The sequence below is a fragment of the Rhea pennata genome, chromosome 3 (assembly GCF_028389875.1).
Source record: "Rhea pennata isolate bPtePen1 chromosome 3, bPtePen1.pri, whole genome shotgun sequence".
Lineage (NCBI taxonomy): Eukaryota > Metazoa > Chordata > Aves > Rheiformes > Rheidae > Rhea > Rhea pennata.
In genome coordinates, this window is record NC_084665.1 from 129,409,322 (window position 1) to 129,425,840 (window position 16,519).

The following is a 16,519-nucleotide window of genomic DNA, read 5'->3' on the forward strand; positions in this document are numbered from 1 at the left end:
ATAAAATAAAACTTTGTTTCTACTTACTTCTTCCTGTAGAGCTATTAAATTATGGTCCTTTTATGTCCTCTTTACAGTCTCCTCTCACTCACCTTAGAATCATAGAAAAATAAAAACTGAACTGAACTCTGAGAGCTCATCCAGCCTACTCCACTTCCCAAAGCAGTATCACTCACATTTAGTATCTGGCACAGGTTTGTCTAATGTGTTTGCAACCACCTCCAACGAAGCAGAAGCAAGATCCAGCCAGTTCAGATTCAAAACATTTCCTTAAATGTATAATCTGATTTTTAATGGCTGTAATTTAAAACCATTCCATCCTGTTCTATCTACTATGAGCAAAAAGATTAGATTATTTCCTTTCTCTTTGCAGCGGCCTTTAAAACCTCAGAAGACAAGTTCTCCTTGACTGTCTTCTCTTTCAGCTAAACACCTCCCGGCTTTCCCCATCTTCCTGTATTGTTATGACTCAGATTTCGGACTATTCTCATTGCCTTCCTCTACATTCTGATGCACATTTTTTTTAGAGGATGGTACCAACAACTGATGAAGTACTTCAGCTGATGCTTTACCAAAGTTAAATACAACGGAAAACTAGCTTCCTATGTTTCACAGTGTTTGCTCGTATTTGTACATCCTACTGTGATGCTCACAGACCACCACCACAGTTGCCTTATATTCAGCTTGTGATCTGCTGGACTCCTGCTGGAAAACCTACTCCATAATCAGCCTGTCAAGACTGTTTCTGAATTCAGTCATGTTATCTGCAGTTCTTTGAGTCCTCCTCAGCTTCTGTCACTGGCAAGTATAATGAGCATACGCTCCACTCTCTCCTCCAGCTTTTATTGAAAGTGTCTTCATTCTCAGGACAGAACTTTGAAGAACTCCAATGAACCATTAATAACTACTCAGGATTAGTTTTCAAAGCTACTTTGTGTTCACCTTCTAGTAGCTTCATCCAGGCCACCTTTCTCTAGCTTATGAGAAGCAGTGTCAAAAGCCTTGCAAAAAGCAAAACATGACACCTACTGTTCTATCTTCTCACAGTGCCTACTGAGTAACATACTGATCAAACCATTAGATTATATGACACAATTAAAAAAAAAGTTAACTATTGCTGATTTCTTTTTAATTATGTTACAAATAGATTGTTTTATCTTCAGATAAACAGACTGTACATGCTCCTGAACTCTCATTTTTTTCTTCCTTTTACATGCAAGAGCAACATTTGTTTTTTTCCTTGCCTATCAGCACCATCCTTGTCTTCCACAAGCTGTCAAAGAAAACTGCTAACATGTTGAGATTGCTTCAGTCAGTTTTTTATGTATCCCTTAGGACGAAATTCAGATCCTGATGATTTGAAAACAACTGGCTTATCAATAGAGCCCTCCACTGCTCTTTCAGTACTGAAGGCTGAGTTCTTGCTCCTTGGTTATTGATGTTGATTGTTCCAGCTACCCCTAACCAGTTAAATGAAGAGTTCAGTGAAAACCTTCACTGTTTCTTCTCTGCCACTCCTAGAACAAAGGAACCCATTCCTCCTCGCTGGAAACTTCTCTATTTTTAAACCCTCTTTTAGTACACAACAAGGACTTAAACAGATAATCCACAAAGCAAAGTGCATCCAAAGCAGACCTTCACTGCATGCTTGGTGCCTTTAATCTAGTAGGTGTTCCAGGTTAGGACACAAGCTCTTTGGAGCAAGTCCAGCCTACTCTGCAATCTGGACAGAAAAATCATTCAGTTTTCACTATACCAAATTCAGTATTTTACCACAGTAACGTAGGGTAATGAAAAACAGAAGAGGAGGAAACTAAATTACAGCATCAGTTTAGGCAAAATGTGGGAAGGTACCTGTCTAAAAGGTCATAGGGTGAAGCCTATATTGAAGAGTTTGGGAGGGGGCTGGAGAGAGAACGGGAGGAAGATACGGAGGCTGCTCCATTCCCATCACTCTTGGCCCCTGTCAAGTCCAACATGACAGAAACATCATTCTCACCGTAACCGGGAACAGGGAGTTCACTGAATGGGATTAAGCCACTAGTCTATCTAATCTGAATTCTTTTTTCAGGCAGCAATAAACACCCAAATAAATCACTGAAGAATCTTCCGATTCTTTCCACACCGTACAGAGGAGATCAAGTCTACCCCATCCGACGTTAACGCGGCAGGTGAACGTCCGGTCAGCGATGCCCAGAGGCGGCACTGATGGCGAAGAGCGCGGCCACTCTCCGACGGCACCGCGACCTACCTGCCGGTCCACCTCGGGGAGCAGCAGCAGCAGGCGCTGCTGGCACTCCGCAGGCAGAACGGAGAACGTGTGCTTGTTGATCAGGGCCCGCAGGTTTGTGTTCACGAGGATCGAGTCAGGGGTTTCCACATCAATTTCGGCACACTTTGTTCTCTTCAGCTGCCCTGCAAAGAACCGCAAAGACCTAAGTAGCGTCTTACCCGGGAGGATTGAAGGTTCCTTTACGGAGTTCACTGTGCCTCAGGCATTCACTTTGGTAACTCATTTCAAAATTAAAGAATAGGTTAAGAAAATAACGTAGGTGGTCTTTTCTGGCAGAGAAAATTTCTATTGCGCCCTGTGTCAATTCACCTAACTTTTCTAGGAAACCTGGCTATCTCAGTGGAGACTGGCAAGGAGTCTTTTTCAGGAGGATTTTTAGAAATGTTTTTAACCACATTAATTTTCTATTTTAAGCTTCTAGTTAAGGTCAGTCTGTTCCTCTGGATTTCTGCTGGGGCACTCCTACTTCGTTCTCAGCAAAAGCATTTCAGAAAAATTCAGCAGCCTCTTGCGCCTGTCTAGAAACCACAACACTACATACAGCAGTAAAAATGTGCAACTGTTCTCTTCTTTCCTTTTCTGTGTTTGCAAACCACATTTCAGCATTAACCCTCACGTTACAGCCAGCTACATGTATGCGCTCCAACTTCAGAAAAAAATAACGAAGAATGCACTTGTACCGTGCACACCTTTTCCTTTGGATCCATCCATTGCCTGTTATGCATAAAAAGTCGTGTATTATGACGCTTTAATTAAAATTTCAGTATTAGAAAAATGGCTAATATTAAGACAGACTCTGCTCCTCCTGACTGCAAGGATGATGGTGATTATTTTTCCTAGAGGTTTATTTCGTCAGGGAAAGATGGCCTGCTCTCTTAGAATCCATCCAGAAAACAGCTCTGCAGATTAAGTCTACCTCAGTTGCAGAATTTTGTAATTAAAGTGGGAGCCAAACCTAAACTACAGAGCAGGTGTCTGCAGCTAGCTGCACTGTACCCATGTGGGTGAGAGCTGGCACCTCCAAGTGCCTGGAGTGGCACCTCAGTGTCCCTCTGCCTTGTTTCTTTCCAGTATTTTATTGACATGAACTTTAGAGCTTGGAAAGTTAATAGCTCGATGGACTGCAATCCATTCTTTACACTCACGGTAAGAATAGCAAAGGTAACCTTATCCCACATGGCACTGCTAATGTGTCTGAGCCTGGAGACACTGGCGAGAGAAGGTCAATTTGCTCCCGAAAATGAGATTAAAAAGTTGACAAATCAGGCCAATTGTGATAGGGAGATGTGTAATGAAGACAGCACAACTAGGACCAAGGCCACATCCTCCTTCTAAGCTTGGTAAAGGTGACTAAATTTAATCAGTAGCTTTTCATTAAACTACGGTTGGTTGTTGTCAAAGGAAGGGTCACTTACAAGCTGGAGGATGGGGAACGGGGAAATCGCAGGGAACGCAGAACAGATGGTGAATGGAACGTGTCAACCGGTGGGATTCGGGGCCAGCATGTTACAAGAGCGTACGGGCTGTGCACATATTGTCCCCCCACTCCTGTGGCCTCCAGGGACAAGCCAAGGTGCATTTAAATAACAATATCGCATTTCATTCCACCTAATGTAAACGTCTAAATACAGGCGTTTACAACTGATCTAGCTGCCTGGACACCCCTGAGAGAGGAACAGGTCCTTCTAGGGTGCAAGCAATCTGGCACTGAAGTGAAATCGTCATGTAGGACAAACAGTATTGAAATGTGCCTGTTTTTTGGTGATAAAGGGATTCTGGGGTGAGCAGCACAGATGGAGACCTCAGCTCAGCCTTAAGTTCAACGAGGTCAATTCCATCATTGGTGTATGTAAAAGAAACCACAAAAGGTAAGGAGAGCTGAGAAAGACCTAACTTCAGTGCATGGGAGGATACCAAGTAGCAGTGGGGCTTGAAGTACAAATATCTGGGAAAGATTTCTTTTTACGTTACCCAAGTACCTTAAGTATATTAAAAAGCCTGCTAAATAATGCAAGTCCTTTTTTTCTTCTCTAATAGTAAGCTGCAATTTCATAAACAGAAATCCCTGATGACAAGAAATGAGCAAAGGCTTATTTGCATATGTAAGATGTGAATTATCCCTCCTAATTCACACAGAGTAATAGAAGCATCTTCCAGAAATCACTTTAGTAATGGAATTAAATAATACATTTTAATCAGTTTTCCCATTTGAGCTTTTGTTCTGTCATCAGAGCAACTGATGTTGATGTTGTGAGCAACTATAAGTAGAAAAATAAATATCTTACTTGCATGGAGCCTGTCAGATCTCTGGAAGGGTTTCTTCCCCAACCCTGGCAAGGAGTTATCCAGCTTAACAGAGGCAGAGGAGCTGGAGGTGGAGTTCTGTGGGCTGCTGGACTGTCCATCTGACTGCTTTCCTTCCCAAGCTGCACAGGAAATTGAAACGTTTAAACATAGGGAGATACAAAGAAATATTACATGACACATCTGTTTGGCCTGAAGCAAAGATTCTTTAACACAAATACCCTAATCCCCGTAGCTCTTGGACAAGCAGTTCTATGACACTTATACACCTTTACTCTTGTAGCTCTTATTTTCCAATAGGCTGTAGAAGCAGAAGAGCCTTTGTAGCCATCAGGCTATCACAAAACAAAGAGATGCACAACCAATTTTGTTTATTGTCTGAATCTACTTCTCAGTTAGTCCCATCTTATTTCCCATCATTACCAAATCCAGTAACGATCTTGTTAAAGCTTCCTTCCAGGCACAGCTTTAGGATCTGGTAGAGTTTACTGTAAGGCAAAATCTCTTGAAACCTTGGGCATACTTTCTAAATTTTACCTGCTCATGATTTTGTTCTCTTAGACCAACCTCAGTAATTCCTCCTCCTCTTTCAAATATTCAGAGGTATTTTCATGTCCTCCTCCAAAGTCACTGCTCAGCCAAACTAGACAGATCTCACCACTGAGATCTCTCCTTACAAATCAGCGCCACCCACATTCTCCTTTGTTTAGCTCTATGTTTTTCTGCTGGTGGGAAGCGTTTTTTCCCTCGATTCCCCCGCCTTCCTTTCTCCTCTCTTCTCAAGTGAAATAAGAGCATGAGCAGGTCTTCTCTGTGCTCTCTTTAGGTTTGCATGGAGTAACAGGCATTCACTCGATCATGGAGAGCTGCTCAAGTCCCAAGGCCTCAGAAGAGAAACTCAGCAACACACGACTAAGTCGCAAACTAAGTGAATGCTAGTTTTGATTAATGACCTGCACTAATTAATTCCTTGGTCCAACTCTCTCAGACCCATCATTTAGCCTATCAATGCCAGCTCTGTCCCCCATCTGCCTCTCTCGCTCCCTTTTCTCCTGGCCCCCTTCCCTCTTTTCCTTCCAGTAGCTGTTCCAGTTCTGACTAAACACACCCCTAAAACCGTGCAGTCTGTACGTTGCTTTCTGTCAGAAGACCGTTTCTCTCTCTACTTGAATGTTTAATCTACTTTTCCATCTCAGTATATCCATAGCCATTTCTGTGAATTATTATATTATTAGGAGGGCAAAAGGACTCCATGGACGCTAGTGAAAAACAGCTAAGAGCCCCTCATGTTTTAGCAACATTCAAAGACTTTTACTGTAATCAGCTTACAGTCCAACTGAGGGCTGCATGAACATACACTGTTTCAACCCCTAGTAAGTCTAATAAGGCCTTAGCAAAAACTGAGGAAGAGAGTTCTTTCTGAGACTACAGGAAAAATGAGTTTGATCCTTCCTTCTCTGTGTCCCTCACAATCTTTAAATCTCCTCGCCTGTTCCTGAGCAAGCCCGTGCAACTGGATGAGCTGAACACAAGGGTATTGGAGGAGCCTGCCAATGTCCTTGAGAGGCCACTCTCTATCATCTTTGAAATGTCACGGAGATCAGGGAAGATTACCCATGACAGGAGAAAGGAAAATGTTGCACCTATCTTTGAAAAAGGCCAAAAGGGCAATCTGAGAAAACACAGGTCTGTCAGCCCCACTTTTATCCTTGGGTGGGAGCCCCTCTTGAGTATATCTCTTGGCACGCGAAGGAGAGTAAGACCATCAGCATTTACATGAGCCAGCAGCATGTTGTGGCACTGGAGAAGGCCAAGAGCATCGTGGGCTGGGTAAACAGGGCCACAGCCAGGAGACCGAGGGAAGTGACTACGTCTCTCCACTCAGCATTCCTTCGACCACATCCAGATACTGCATCCTGTTTTGGGACCCTTGATGCCAGACTGACATTGACTAACTACAGTGAGCTCAGCAGAGGACCACCAAGACGCTCAGGGGCCTGGAGCTTTTGCCCTGTGAAGTGGGGCTGAGGGAACAGGGCTTGGTTAGCCTGGAGAAGAGAAGGCTGTGGGAGCACTTGATAGAAGCCCCTCTATACCTACAAGGAGGCTGTTAACAAGACAGAGCGAGGCTCACGGTGATGTATGGCAAAATGACAAGAGAAAACAGACATAAGCTAAATGCAATATGAGGAAAACTTTTTCTCTATGAGGACAGTCCAGCAGTGGAGCAAGGACCCAGAGTTGTCCCAGGTTGTACAATCTCCGTCTTTGATGGTTTTCAAGACCCCACTGAATACAGATCTGAGTAACCTGATGTAAGCTCAGGCCAACCCTGCTTTGAGCAGGAGGTTGGACTAGAGACCTCCTGAGGCCCCTTCCAACTTGAGCTACACTATGGTACTAGAAACCTGCTTTCAGAGTAGTACCAGAAAGGCTGGGCAGGCTGAGAGGCAGAATGCAGGACACCTTCCAGCCATGATGTACCAGCAAAACATAGAGCATTCAGAAAGAGGAAAATAGAGATGCTGGAATAAAATAACTGAATTCATACATGAAGAAAGTAGATGTGGCAATACTTTAGGAAGTGTAAAACCAAAATAAGGAGAAAAATCAGTATGCTGCAACCCCCCGGCCCAGAGGTCAGATCTGTGCTGCCTGGGAAGTGCCAGGGGAATGCACAAGCCCTTCAGAATCACAGAACAATCCTGTAAGAGCTCTAAGTAACATGAGTTGGAGTTCTTACTTCATCAGTCTGTTTTAATAATGACTGGGCTAGTTAATAATATTATGGCAACATCCTCCTTGTTTCAGTCCCTACCACGTTTCTAGTGTTGCTACTTCCCTAAGGGAAGATGCAATTCCTTCTGGGGCAGGGGCAAGGAGCTCTGGAGATGGGGTCTTCTAGGAAAAAAAATTGCTTGTTGTGCTGATGAACTGCTCAGGTTCAATCCTGTTTAGCAGAGAAACTGTGAAAGGCTTCGAAACTCTAATTCTGCAGTAAAGACTTTGTACACTTGGCACTGTGTTTTCTAAATGCAGTTACTGGAATGGCATTGTCTTCTACTGGATTAACTTTGGCTTCCTTCTTGGAGCACAGCAGCCCAGGTACACACGACACAAGCACAGCTTAGGATTGATTTTCAAACAAGCAAAGTGAGATTAACCTTTTCCCCCTTAATCTTTTTGAAAGGGACTGAGCTACAAAAAGCTGCCTGGGAACAGCAGGCAACATCATCTGTTGTTAGATGCCCACAGTACTTACTGTGGTACTAAACGATGCATGAAGTATAGCTGACAATATATGCCTGTTCCTTTCAGTTGGATATATGGAGCACAGCCTCAACCTTGCATTCGTCTGAACAGATGTTACAGAAAACGTTCCAGCAGTACATAACCACCAAGCCAGAACAGATTAGTTTCAATTTGAATTCTTTAGGGTTGTTTAAAATGGGAAAATAAATAAATACACTATAACACAGAAGAAAAAATCTACTAAAGAAAGGCAACAGGAGACGAGGAAACTTCTCCAATTATGTTAAAGGATGTAGAGACAAGAAATCAAATAACCTGGCCTTTGTATCCACAGTGGGTAGGACTGGAAATCTTGGAATTAAATCAGAGCAACAAAAAAAAATTCTAATTAGAGGTTGAGAAAAGCATTTTAAAGATAAAGTAAGCAGAGGAGGAGAGATCAGACTGCCTAGGAGTTTTTGGTCTTTGCAGCAATTGGAGATCCTTAAGAACAGACTGAAGAAACATCTGTCAGGACTATACACTAGATCCTGGCTTGAGGAGGAGCTCTCAGAGGTACTCTGGTTTCTGACGAGTCTATGGAATTTCTCACCCGACCAGTGAAATATAGCTTTCAGCTAAACAGTCATAGTGTAATTACCAAAACTACCAAACCCTGCCCTGGCCCTGATGCCAGCTGGCACACATCGTCCACGTTCACATCCTTGCTAAGCTTCCTCTCCCCCAAGCACGGTGGCCACATCCACCCTGCCTGCAGGGAAGGGGGTTTGGCCCGTGCTCGCCCCAGACCATGCCAAGGATTGCCGAGGAGGCTGCCAGCTCGCTCCGGGCCACAGCCGCGCTGGGGGTTCAGCGGACGGGGTGAGCGAGTCCCAGCTCTGACGCCTGCCGCTTCGGCACCGAGTAACTTAGCAGCGGAGATGCAGCTCCTGGTTGCACAGGCAGTTGCTGTTTCTTGTCCTGTGCACAGGCTTGCTGGCTGATGGACTGGCTGGTTGGAAGGGGAAGGACTCTTAGGTCTGGAATCGGGATAATTGCCTCTACGATAATAATAATCATGTGGCACCGTTTCCATCTGTAGCTAGTGGTTCACTGTGTTATTGAGGTTATCAGGCTGTACCAAAAAGTCAGTTTAAGAAGACTGAAAATAGCTTAGGATTTGAGCTTGGAGCTATAATTTTGTTGTGATCTGGTCACTTCCTCCCCCCTCGTTAGGCAGCCTTCATGATCTGTCACTCTCCGCCACTTTGCCTATGAGGGAGAACACCTGGCAGAGATATTTTAGTGTGAGCGTTCTCCCTGCCTGTCTCTCAACACTTACGTTTTCATCATCTTTCTGAGATCACTCAAGATCAGTAAAATAAATCTAGAGTGAAGGATGGAAAAAATGGGGGGAGGGGACGAAGTGTCACAGATAAAGTGTCTCAGCTTGACACACATCCGTTCAAATTAACGTAACGGATGGGGGTAAGCGCAAGGACTTCAGAAGTGCACGCACAGACAGGGACTGTGTATGTGTTGCAGAGGACAGGGACGCAGGATCAGAACCAGTGGGGCTGTGAACCAGGTGAGGAGACCCTCGTCCTCTGGAAGAGATCTCAGCCCCCAAAGAGCCAGTCCTCTCTTCCTCCTGCCAGCAGCCAGCGCTGGACACAGGTGACCAAGCCAAGCACGTGCCTGATCTGATACATCTAAGAGAAAATCATTTAAGTTCTGCTTACAGAACCAGGAGCTTATCCAAGAAAGCAGTTAAATAGAAAAAAATCTAGAGATACCTAGCTAGAGGAAGCTACTAAGACTATATGATAACTCATGAAATGCTGCTGCTGCTAAGGGAGCTAATGTGCTGTTGAATGAAGAAGAGAAGCGATCTCATTAATTTCTAATGCAGTCTATGAGATAAAAACATAGATTTTTGCAACAAGAGGTGTTAAATCACCCCACAGAATGAAAAGACTGTCTGGAAAGAAGACTAAATACTAGAAGAAACTCCATCTACTATGCCGAGCCATGAGGAGGACTTGACTATGGTGTACAGGCAGCTGCAGGAGGAAGATACTTGCCGCAGAAAGTGGCTCTTCAGCAGACAACTGCACAGTACGATCTGCTCTTAACTGAATGCATTACTAGTAAAGTCAAAGCTAGAAACACAGAAGCCAAAATATTTCAGAAACAAAGAGAATGCTGTATGAAAAGGGTACTTTCTTCTCTCATCCCCTAGAAACAAGCAAAGGCAAGTTACAGAGAGAGGACAGCAAAGGGAACACAGGGGCGTCCCTGCCACGTACCCGGTTTTGCCGGCGCGGAGTCACTGGCTGCCTTTACAGCCTTCAGAAGGACGTGCTGATTAGCTGACACGGGCATGCCGGCCCTGCATTGCTGCTGCTGTTGCTTTTGCTGCTGTTGCTTCAAGGCCTGGCGAAGAGGACAGAAGAACATCACCAAAGAGAAATTCAAAATAATCTGTGCAGTTACTAGCATGCAGTACAAACAGCTTGTTTCATAGCACCTGATAACTGGATCCTGATTACAACTAGGTCAAAAGTTTTAATTGACTTCTGAAACACTATTCGTATGGGGATACTAATACTGCCCATTTAAACACTGTATTACAGGTAGACATATCCTACCTTCACATCTAAAGCAAAAAGTTGATGGTTGCAGAACATCTTAAGTTGTGCTGTTTGACAGAAAAATGATTTCCAGAGAATGCAAAGAGAAGGAATTCTAAATCTGGAGTTGGTTCAGAAAGCAATTATATAAATAACTTCAAAGTAAAAGTACCATAACTTAACTCATTTCAATCTCCTGGAGGAACAAGTAGCAACTTACTAAAAACATTCAACAGAGGCAATGACCATTAGGAAAGACTTCTTTAATTAGGAAAGTAATAAAGGCTAAAGCGCTAAAGGGAAGAAATTAAAATCCTTTGTTTCAGAAAACAGCTTATTAAGGGCAACTATACTACAGCCTGAAAGGCACAAATGACTAATTAGACAAGGAAATAAGAAGGCAATTTGGTTAAACTACAACATTTATCTTATCCAAACGAAAGCATCAGCTTTCAAAAAACGAACTCCAAACCCAAATGAACTTAACAGCAGAATAAATTTTTGCAGATCAAGTATACAGGAGAATTTGAAATAGGAAGCAACTCTGAAAATATTATATCGCACATATACAAATTAGCAAGGCTGCTGACTAGAGATCATCACCCTATCTTAAACAAACAAAAGCAAAAAGAAAAGAACACAGCTAGGACTAGGGAGAGACAACAAAAAGGTTTAAGAGCCCACAGAATCCGCCATATGAAGAGAACAAAAAAAGACCAGAATTTCAGTTTGGAAAATACAAATGAGAGACTGATGACAACATGATACAACTAATAAGCTGATATGTTAGATTCCTATTTATTTAATAATTTCTATTTAGCTGCTTGTACGATAGGGCAAAAAAAAACCCCATTGAAATGCAATAAATTTATGTTGGATCCACTGGATCGAGAGAGAAAGAGAGGGAGAGAGAGACATTTGACATTTACATGAAGAACACAAAAATTCATAAAATAACATAGCTTGAGAAAGCTTTTACAAACTCCTTTTCTGGGATGAGGATGAACCACAAGCAAGAGTGGATGCCAAGCAAACAGTAGACTATAAAGACCACTACACACTCCCATACATGCAATGATGTGTGAATCCAAACTTACATTACTCAAATCACTTCAGATATTTAAAGTTTTCTATATTCAGTTTACCTCTTATTCTGCATGCCATTTGTTTAATTGCTGTGTTTTTCTCAGCTTAGGTAAAACAACTTTGCTTTTGTTCATTGTGTCACCCTAATTCTTGGTCATACAGTGTCTGAGGTGCCCACGCCAACGGCGGCTGAGGCATGTGTGGGAAGAGAAGGAAATGATTATTCATCTACACATCTCTTTAAATTCCATTTCAACTTTAATTTGTTTTCTCTGGCATGTATTTTTTAACTAAATCTTCATTTTCAGCCATAATCACAGAATAATTCAGGTGAGTAAGGACCTCAGGAGGTCTCTAGTCCAACCTCCTGCTCAAAGCAGGGTTGACTTGAGCTCACAGCAGGTTGGTCAGGGACCTACCGAGTTGCATCCTGAAAACCTCCACAGATGGAGATGGCACAGCCTCTCTGCTCCATTGCTGGATGGCTTTCATGGAGAAAAGCTTTTACTTGTATATCCCACCTGAACTTCTTTTGTTCCAACTTATGTCCGGTGTCTCTCATCCTCCTACCTCTTTCACCATGTAGTAAAGAGCTTCTCAATAACCTCCTTGTAAGTACTTGGGGGCTGCTATCTGGTCTCCCCCTCAGCCTTCTCTTCCCAGGCTGGACAAGCCCAGCTCCCTTAGTCTTTTCTCGTCACAGGGCAAGTGCCCACTCCTGGCGGTCCTCACCTGAACTCACTCAAATTAACTGATGTCTGTCTTACATTGGGGGTCCCAAAACTGGACACAGTATATTAGAAGTGGTCTAATGCTTGCTGAGTAGAGAGGCTTAATCATTTCCCTCATCTCCTGTTCATATAGCCCAAGATGCTACTGGCCTTCTTTGGTGCCAGGGCACATTGCCAGTTCCTGTTTAACTCATGTCTATCAGGCCCCTAGGTCCATTTTGGTAAAGCTGCTCCCCAGCCCGTACTGTTGCAAGGGGTTAATCTGACTATGGCACAGAACATTGTATTTGTCCTTACTAAATTTCATTAAGTTCCTTTCAGCCTGATCCTCCAGCTTGTCTAGGTCCCTCTGAACAGCACCCTGCCCTCGAGTGTATTAAGTGCATCCCCCAGCTTGGTGTTGTCTGTAAACTTGATAAGGTTCCTCCCATCTCTGACAGGATACCAAGAAAGATATTTAACGGGAGAAGTGCCAGTATAGACATGTGATGAATTCCACTTCTAAACAGTGTCCAAGTCAAGGATAAACATACCTCACTACTCTCTGAGCCTGAGGATCCAGGCAGTTTTTTAATCAATCTAGCAGTCTAAATCCCAACTGGGACATATGGGCAGTATGGGGGACCATGTCAGAAGCTTTGATAAGGTCAAGGTATATAATACCACTGTTCTCCCCTTATCCACAGTTACAGTCATTCCATCACAGAAGGCAATCAGGTTGGTCAAGCATGATTCATTCTTCCCAAATCCATGCTAACTATTCCCAGTCATTTTCCTCTCTTTCATGTATCCATAAATGGCTTCCAACAGGACTCAACCAACATTTTTTCAGGGACCAAACTCCCATCACAATGTTACCTTCACTGGCCTCTCCTTTGATCCTGACCCACAAGCTCTCAGACAGCCTGGCTCCCCTTCCATACAACTCCATACGTTTCAGCTGCTTCTGCACATACAGGACATCCTTTTCTTGCCTTTTCTTTGCCTTTTCTTCCCTGGAGAGCCTTCATCACAACACTCCAGTCACGTAAGCCATCCCAAGTCTCCTTTGGCAGTGTCAGTACTGCCTATGAGGATAAGCAACATGGAGGAATAGACTGAATGGCAGTCTCTGAATTGGCCATCTCTGTAACACCTTTGATCTGGACTCCTGGCAAACAACATACTTAATGTGACAGCATGTCTGGTCCCCAGGTGGATATCTCTGCTCCCTGCAGAAAGGAATCTCCAGCCAGCTGCACCAAGAGGAACCGGTGGTGTCAATGCTCCGCTTAGGCCCAGCTGGCCCTGAAGCCTTGCACAGTGGAGCTGGCTCCCCTTCCTTGGCCATTATGGCATTGCATCAACTCTGTAGGTTCAGATCTGCGGGAGGGGAAGGAGTTCTCCCCCTGCTGCCAGATGTGCCAAGCTTCCATACAGCCTCCATACACCACTTGTTCAAGCATAGGCCGTACCTGGCCCTCCTGGCATCACGGGCACAGGTCCTCACTTCCAGGAGGTGTGAGCCTACGTGTGTGGGGAGAGTGTTTATCCAAAGACCCTGTTGCTCTGCTGCTCATATTCCTTGATTGGACACAATCTGTCCACTTCCTCCCACAGCTCCTTGCCCTGGGGCTCAGCCCCTCAACCAGAGCCCAGCCCAGCAGTGAGGTCCCTTGATCCCCAGTCCACGGACAGGCACCAGCACTCCCAAAGGAGCGGTCTGCCCTCCAGAGCTGGGTCTATATGGAGGTTTCTACCATGGCAGGAGTGCCTTCTCCAGCTGGTGCTGGGGACCAGCTCTGTTGTGTGTCACCACTATTATCCCCTCTCCCGGCCTCAGCCAAACAAGGGGCCATCTCTAAACACAGTGAAAAGTCACCTTTGGAAACTGTGGGTGGTACCTAGGAATGCAGCTGCAGCATGGAGAGAACAGCTTGCCCCAGTGTTAGACCATTTCCTGGAGGACTGTTTTCTTCTTGGTTCTCTTTGTCTTTTTTTTCTTTCTGTCATACAGCCTACCAGTCTCAATGGAGAGCAGATGTTTCTGAGAAATGGGTGCATTTGCACAAAGGACAGCTCTGAAGTAAACGTCTCTGTAAAGGGTGGAAACCATCACTTTTCCATAGAATTGAAAAAGAACCATTGCATTCCTCCTCCAATCACTCAAAACAGCATCATTCAATATCCCAGGTAGTGCTTGAGAAAGACTCTAATCCTAACACCTTGGTAATGAAGGTTCTTTAATTGTACCTGATACAAAGAACTTTTATCACCAGAGCATTCTTCTCTGCCAGCCCTGCCATGGATCAGGACACAGCGCTTGCCACAGGGACCAGGACCTGGTTCTAAGTATCTATTTGTTCCTCTCTGGACCTGACTGCAGTATCAGACTCCGATGACATGCTTAGCAGGAAAACTCATGGGGACATGCTTAGTAGGCAAAAATCTGTATAGCTCCCTTCTTCACACAAAAGGAAAGATAAAGTGATTGTTCATTTGACTTGTGAGTTTTTGTTAAGACGTAATTGAATGCAACCTCTGTCCTTGGCTCATTCAGCGTATGCGTGATGGCGACGGTAACAGAGGAAAGTGAAAGGGATGAAGACGAAGGCCAACAGTGTAAGACTGACAGTGACTCTTATCAGAAGAGCAGGTGCAATTTCTAACCTCCAAATATCATGATGAGGTCTGAATTCTGATGACAGTGGGATGGCTGCTCAAGCTACATAAGGATGAGATGAGGTCAGTAGATTGGAGATGACAGGAAACAACGGGGCTAATATCTTCACTTTCCAGAAAATTTAGCTTGTAGAATATGCTGCCACCTGCTTACTTACTGTACTGCGTGGTGGCAGCACTCTACTGGATGCCACCTTATTTGGCTGTAGTTTACAGTTTTAGCTCTGAACTGTTTATGGACTGAATCTGCTCCTTATTTCTTAAAGGACCTGGTACTTAACGCCAGCACAGCTGCAGTGCAATGTTCCAGGGTTAAAAGTCCTCACTTGGTAACTGCTCTTGCTTCCCTCAAATAGGGTGATAATCACTACTTTCAAACGAGAGCACTGAATCCAGCCAGCTGACTTTTCCAGTACATAATAGGAAATAATCTAGGCCCTAGTCAATTAAAAAGATAAAAGCTTTTTGAAGATACTGAGCCTTTAAGTGGAAAAAAGGAATTAGATTTTTCCTTCTGCTATAACTCACAACACTGCTGCTCTTTCCTGCTATGTATATTAGGTCATTCTATCTACTTTGTATGATTTTTCATGCTCAGAGTCGCAACTGGGTTTAGGAAGAGGTAGGAGATGTAAAATGAAGTCAAAAGGGAAAAATTCCACTGGAATAGTTAAGCAATGGATTTGGCATGCAATGTTCTGAATTTGTTCCAAAGCTAGAGAAAACTATCAGGCAGGTATGCTGGAGCGCCGTTTTTTTCCACTGTGCCTGGAGAGAAGTTATTCACCATCTGACGCTCTAACCTGGGACAGAGGAGTTGAGCTCAGGGGAGAAAAGCTGCTGTGGTGGAAGATAATGACCATCAAAACCTGCTTTCTTGCTTTCTAAGCAGCTCCAGAATGGTTCAGAAGGAACAGTTATGCCCCACAGACACACAGGCCTCCCTGCGGTTCCCTATTTCTCCCCATTTCTGATTCTTCCCCCGACCCAATTTGGTTCAGAACAGCGAAGCTGAGAGCGTTCGGTAAATCTGGGGACCCAGGAGCTGCGAGGTAGGTCGCTCCATACGGGAGAGTGACGGACCGAGGGTGCTCGGAGGAGACACCTCAGCCTCGCAACGCTGGGGTGGAGGGCGGTGAGCGCACGTACAGGGGGAAGGGCTGGTGGCAGCGGCGGCCCAGGGAGCCCCAGGATGAAAAGAGGGGAACGATGAGGCAGGTGAGGACCAGGAGGCTGGGCAGAGAGGAGGGAAGCAGACAGCGTGTGGGTCTGCGAATAGGGACCTAGAGCGTGCAGAAGAGAACAGAGAAAACGAAGAGGAACCGCTGGGAGCAGAGGGGAAAGATGACCACCTCTGACAGACCCCGAGGCTGTTTGATGATGCTCTTTGAGGATGAAGGCCTTCGCGGACCTCGGAGCGAAACGCCTGCCAGCGAGGCTTGAGGAGGGATGGGGAAGGGAGGGCGAAGAGTTCACGTAATATCACACTCCGTTAGTGAAAAGCAATACTCTGAGGATTCAAATGAAAGCAGAAAAGCTTGATTCTGGGTTTTAAAATACAACATCTGCCTAAAGCAACG

The 16,519-nt window shown here is 44.5% G+C and overlaps 1 protein-coding gene across 3 annotated transcripts in view; it reads right to left on the reverse strand.

The window, feature by feature from the left end:
* Positions 1-16,519, reverse strand: part of ASXL2 (ASXL transcriptional regulator 2) — a 133,084-nt gene that overhangs the window by 22,549 nt on the left and 94,016 nt on the right. For all 3 annotated transcript variants that reach the window (XM_062573357.1, XM_062573358.1, XM_062573359.1), the window contains 3 exons: positions 10,138-10,264; positions 4,579-4,719; positions 2,252-2,415 (listed from right to left, as the gene is read on the reverse strand). In XM_062573357.1, the coding sequence (XP_062429341.1) occupies positions 2,252-2,415; positions 4,579-4,719; positions 10,138-10,264 (432 nt within the window). The remainder of the gene's footprint in view (positions 1-2,251; positions 2,416-4,578; positions 4,720-10,137; positions 10,265-16,519) is intronic.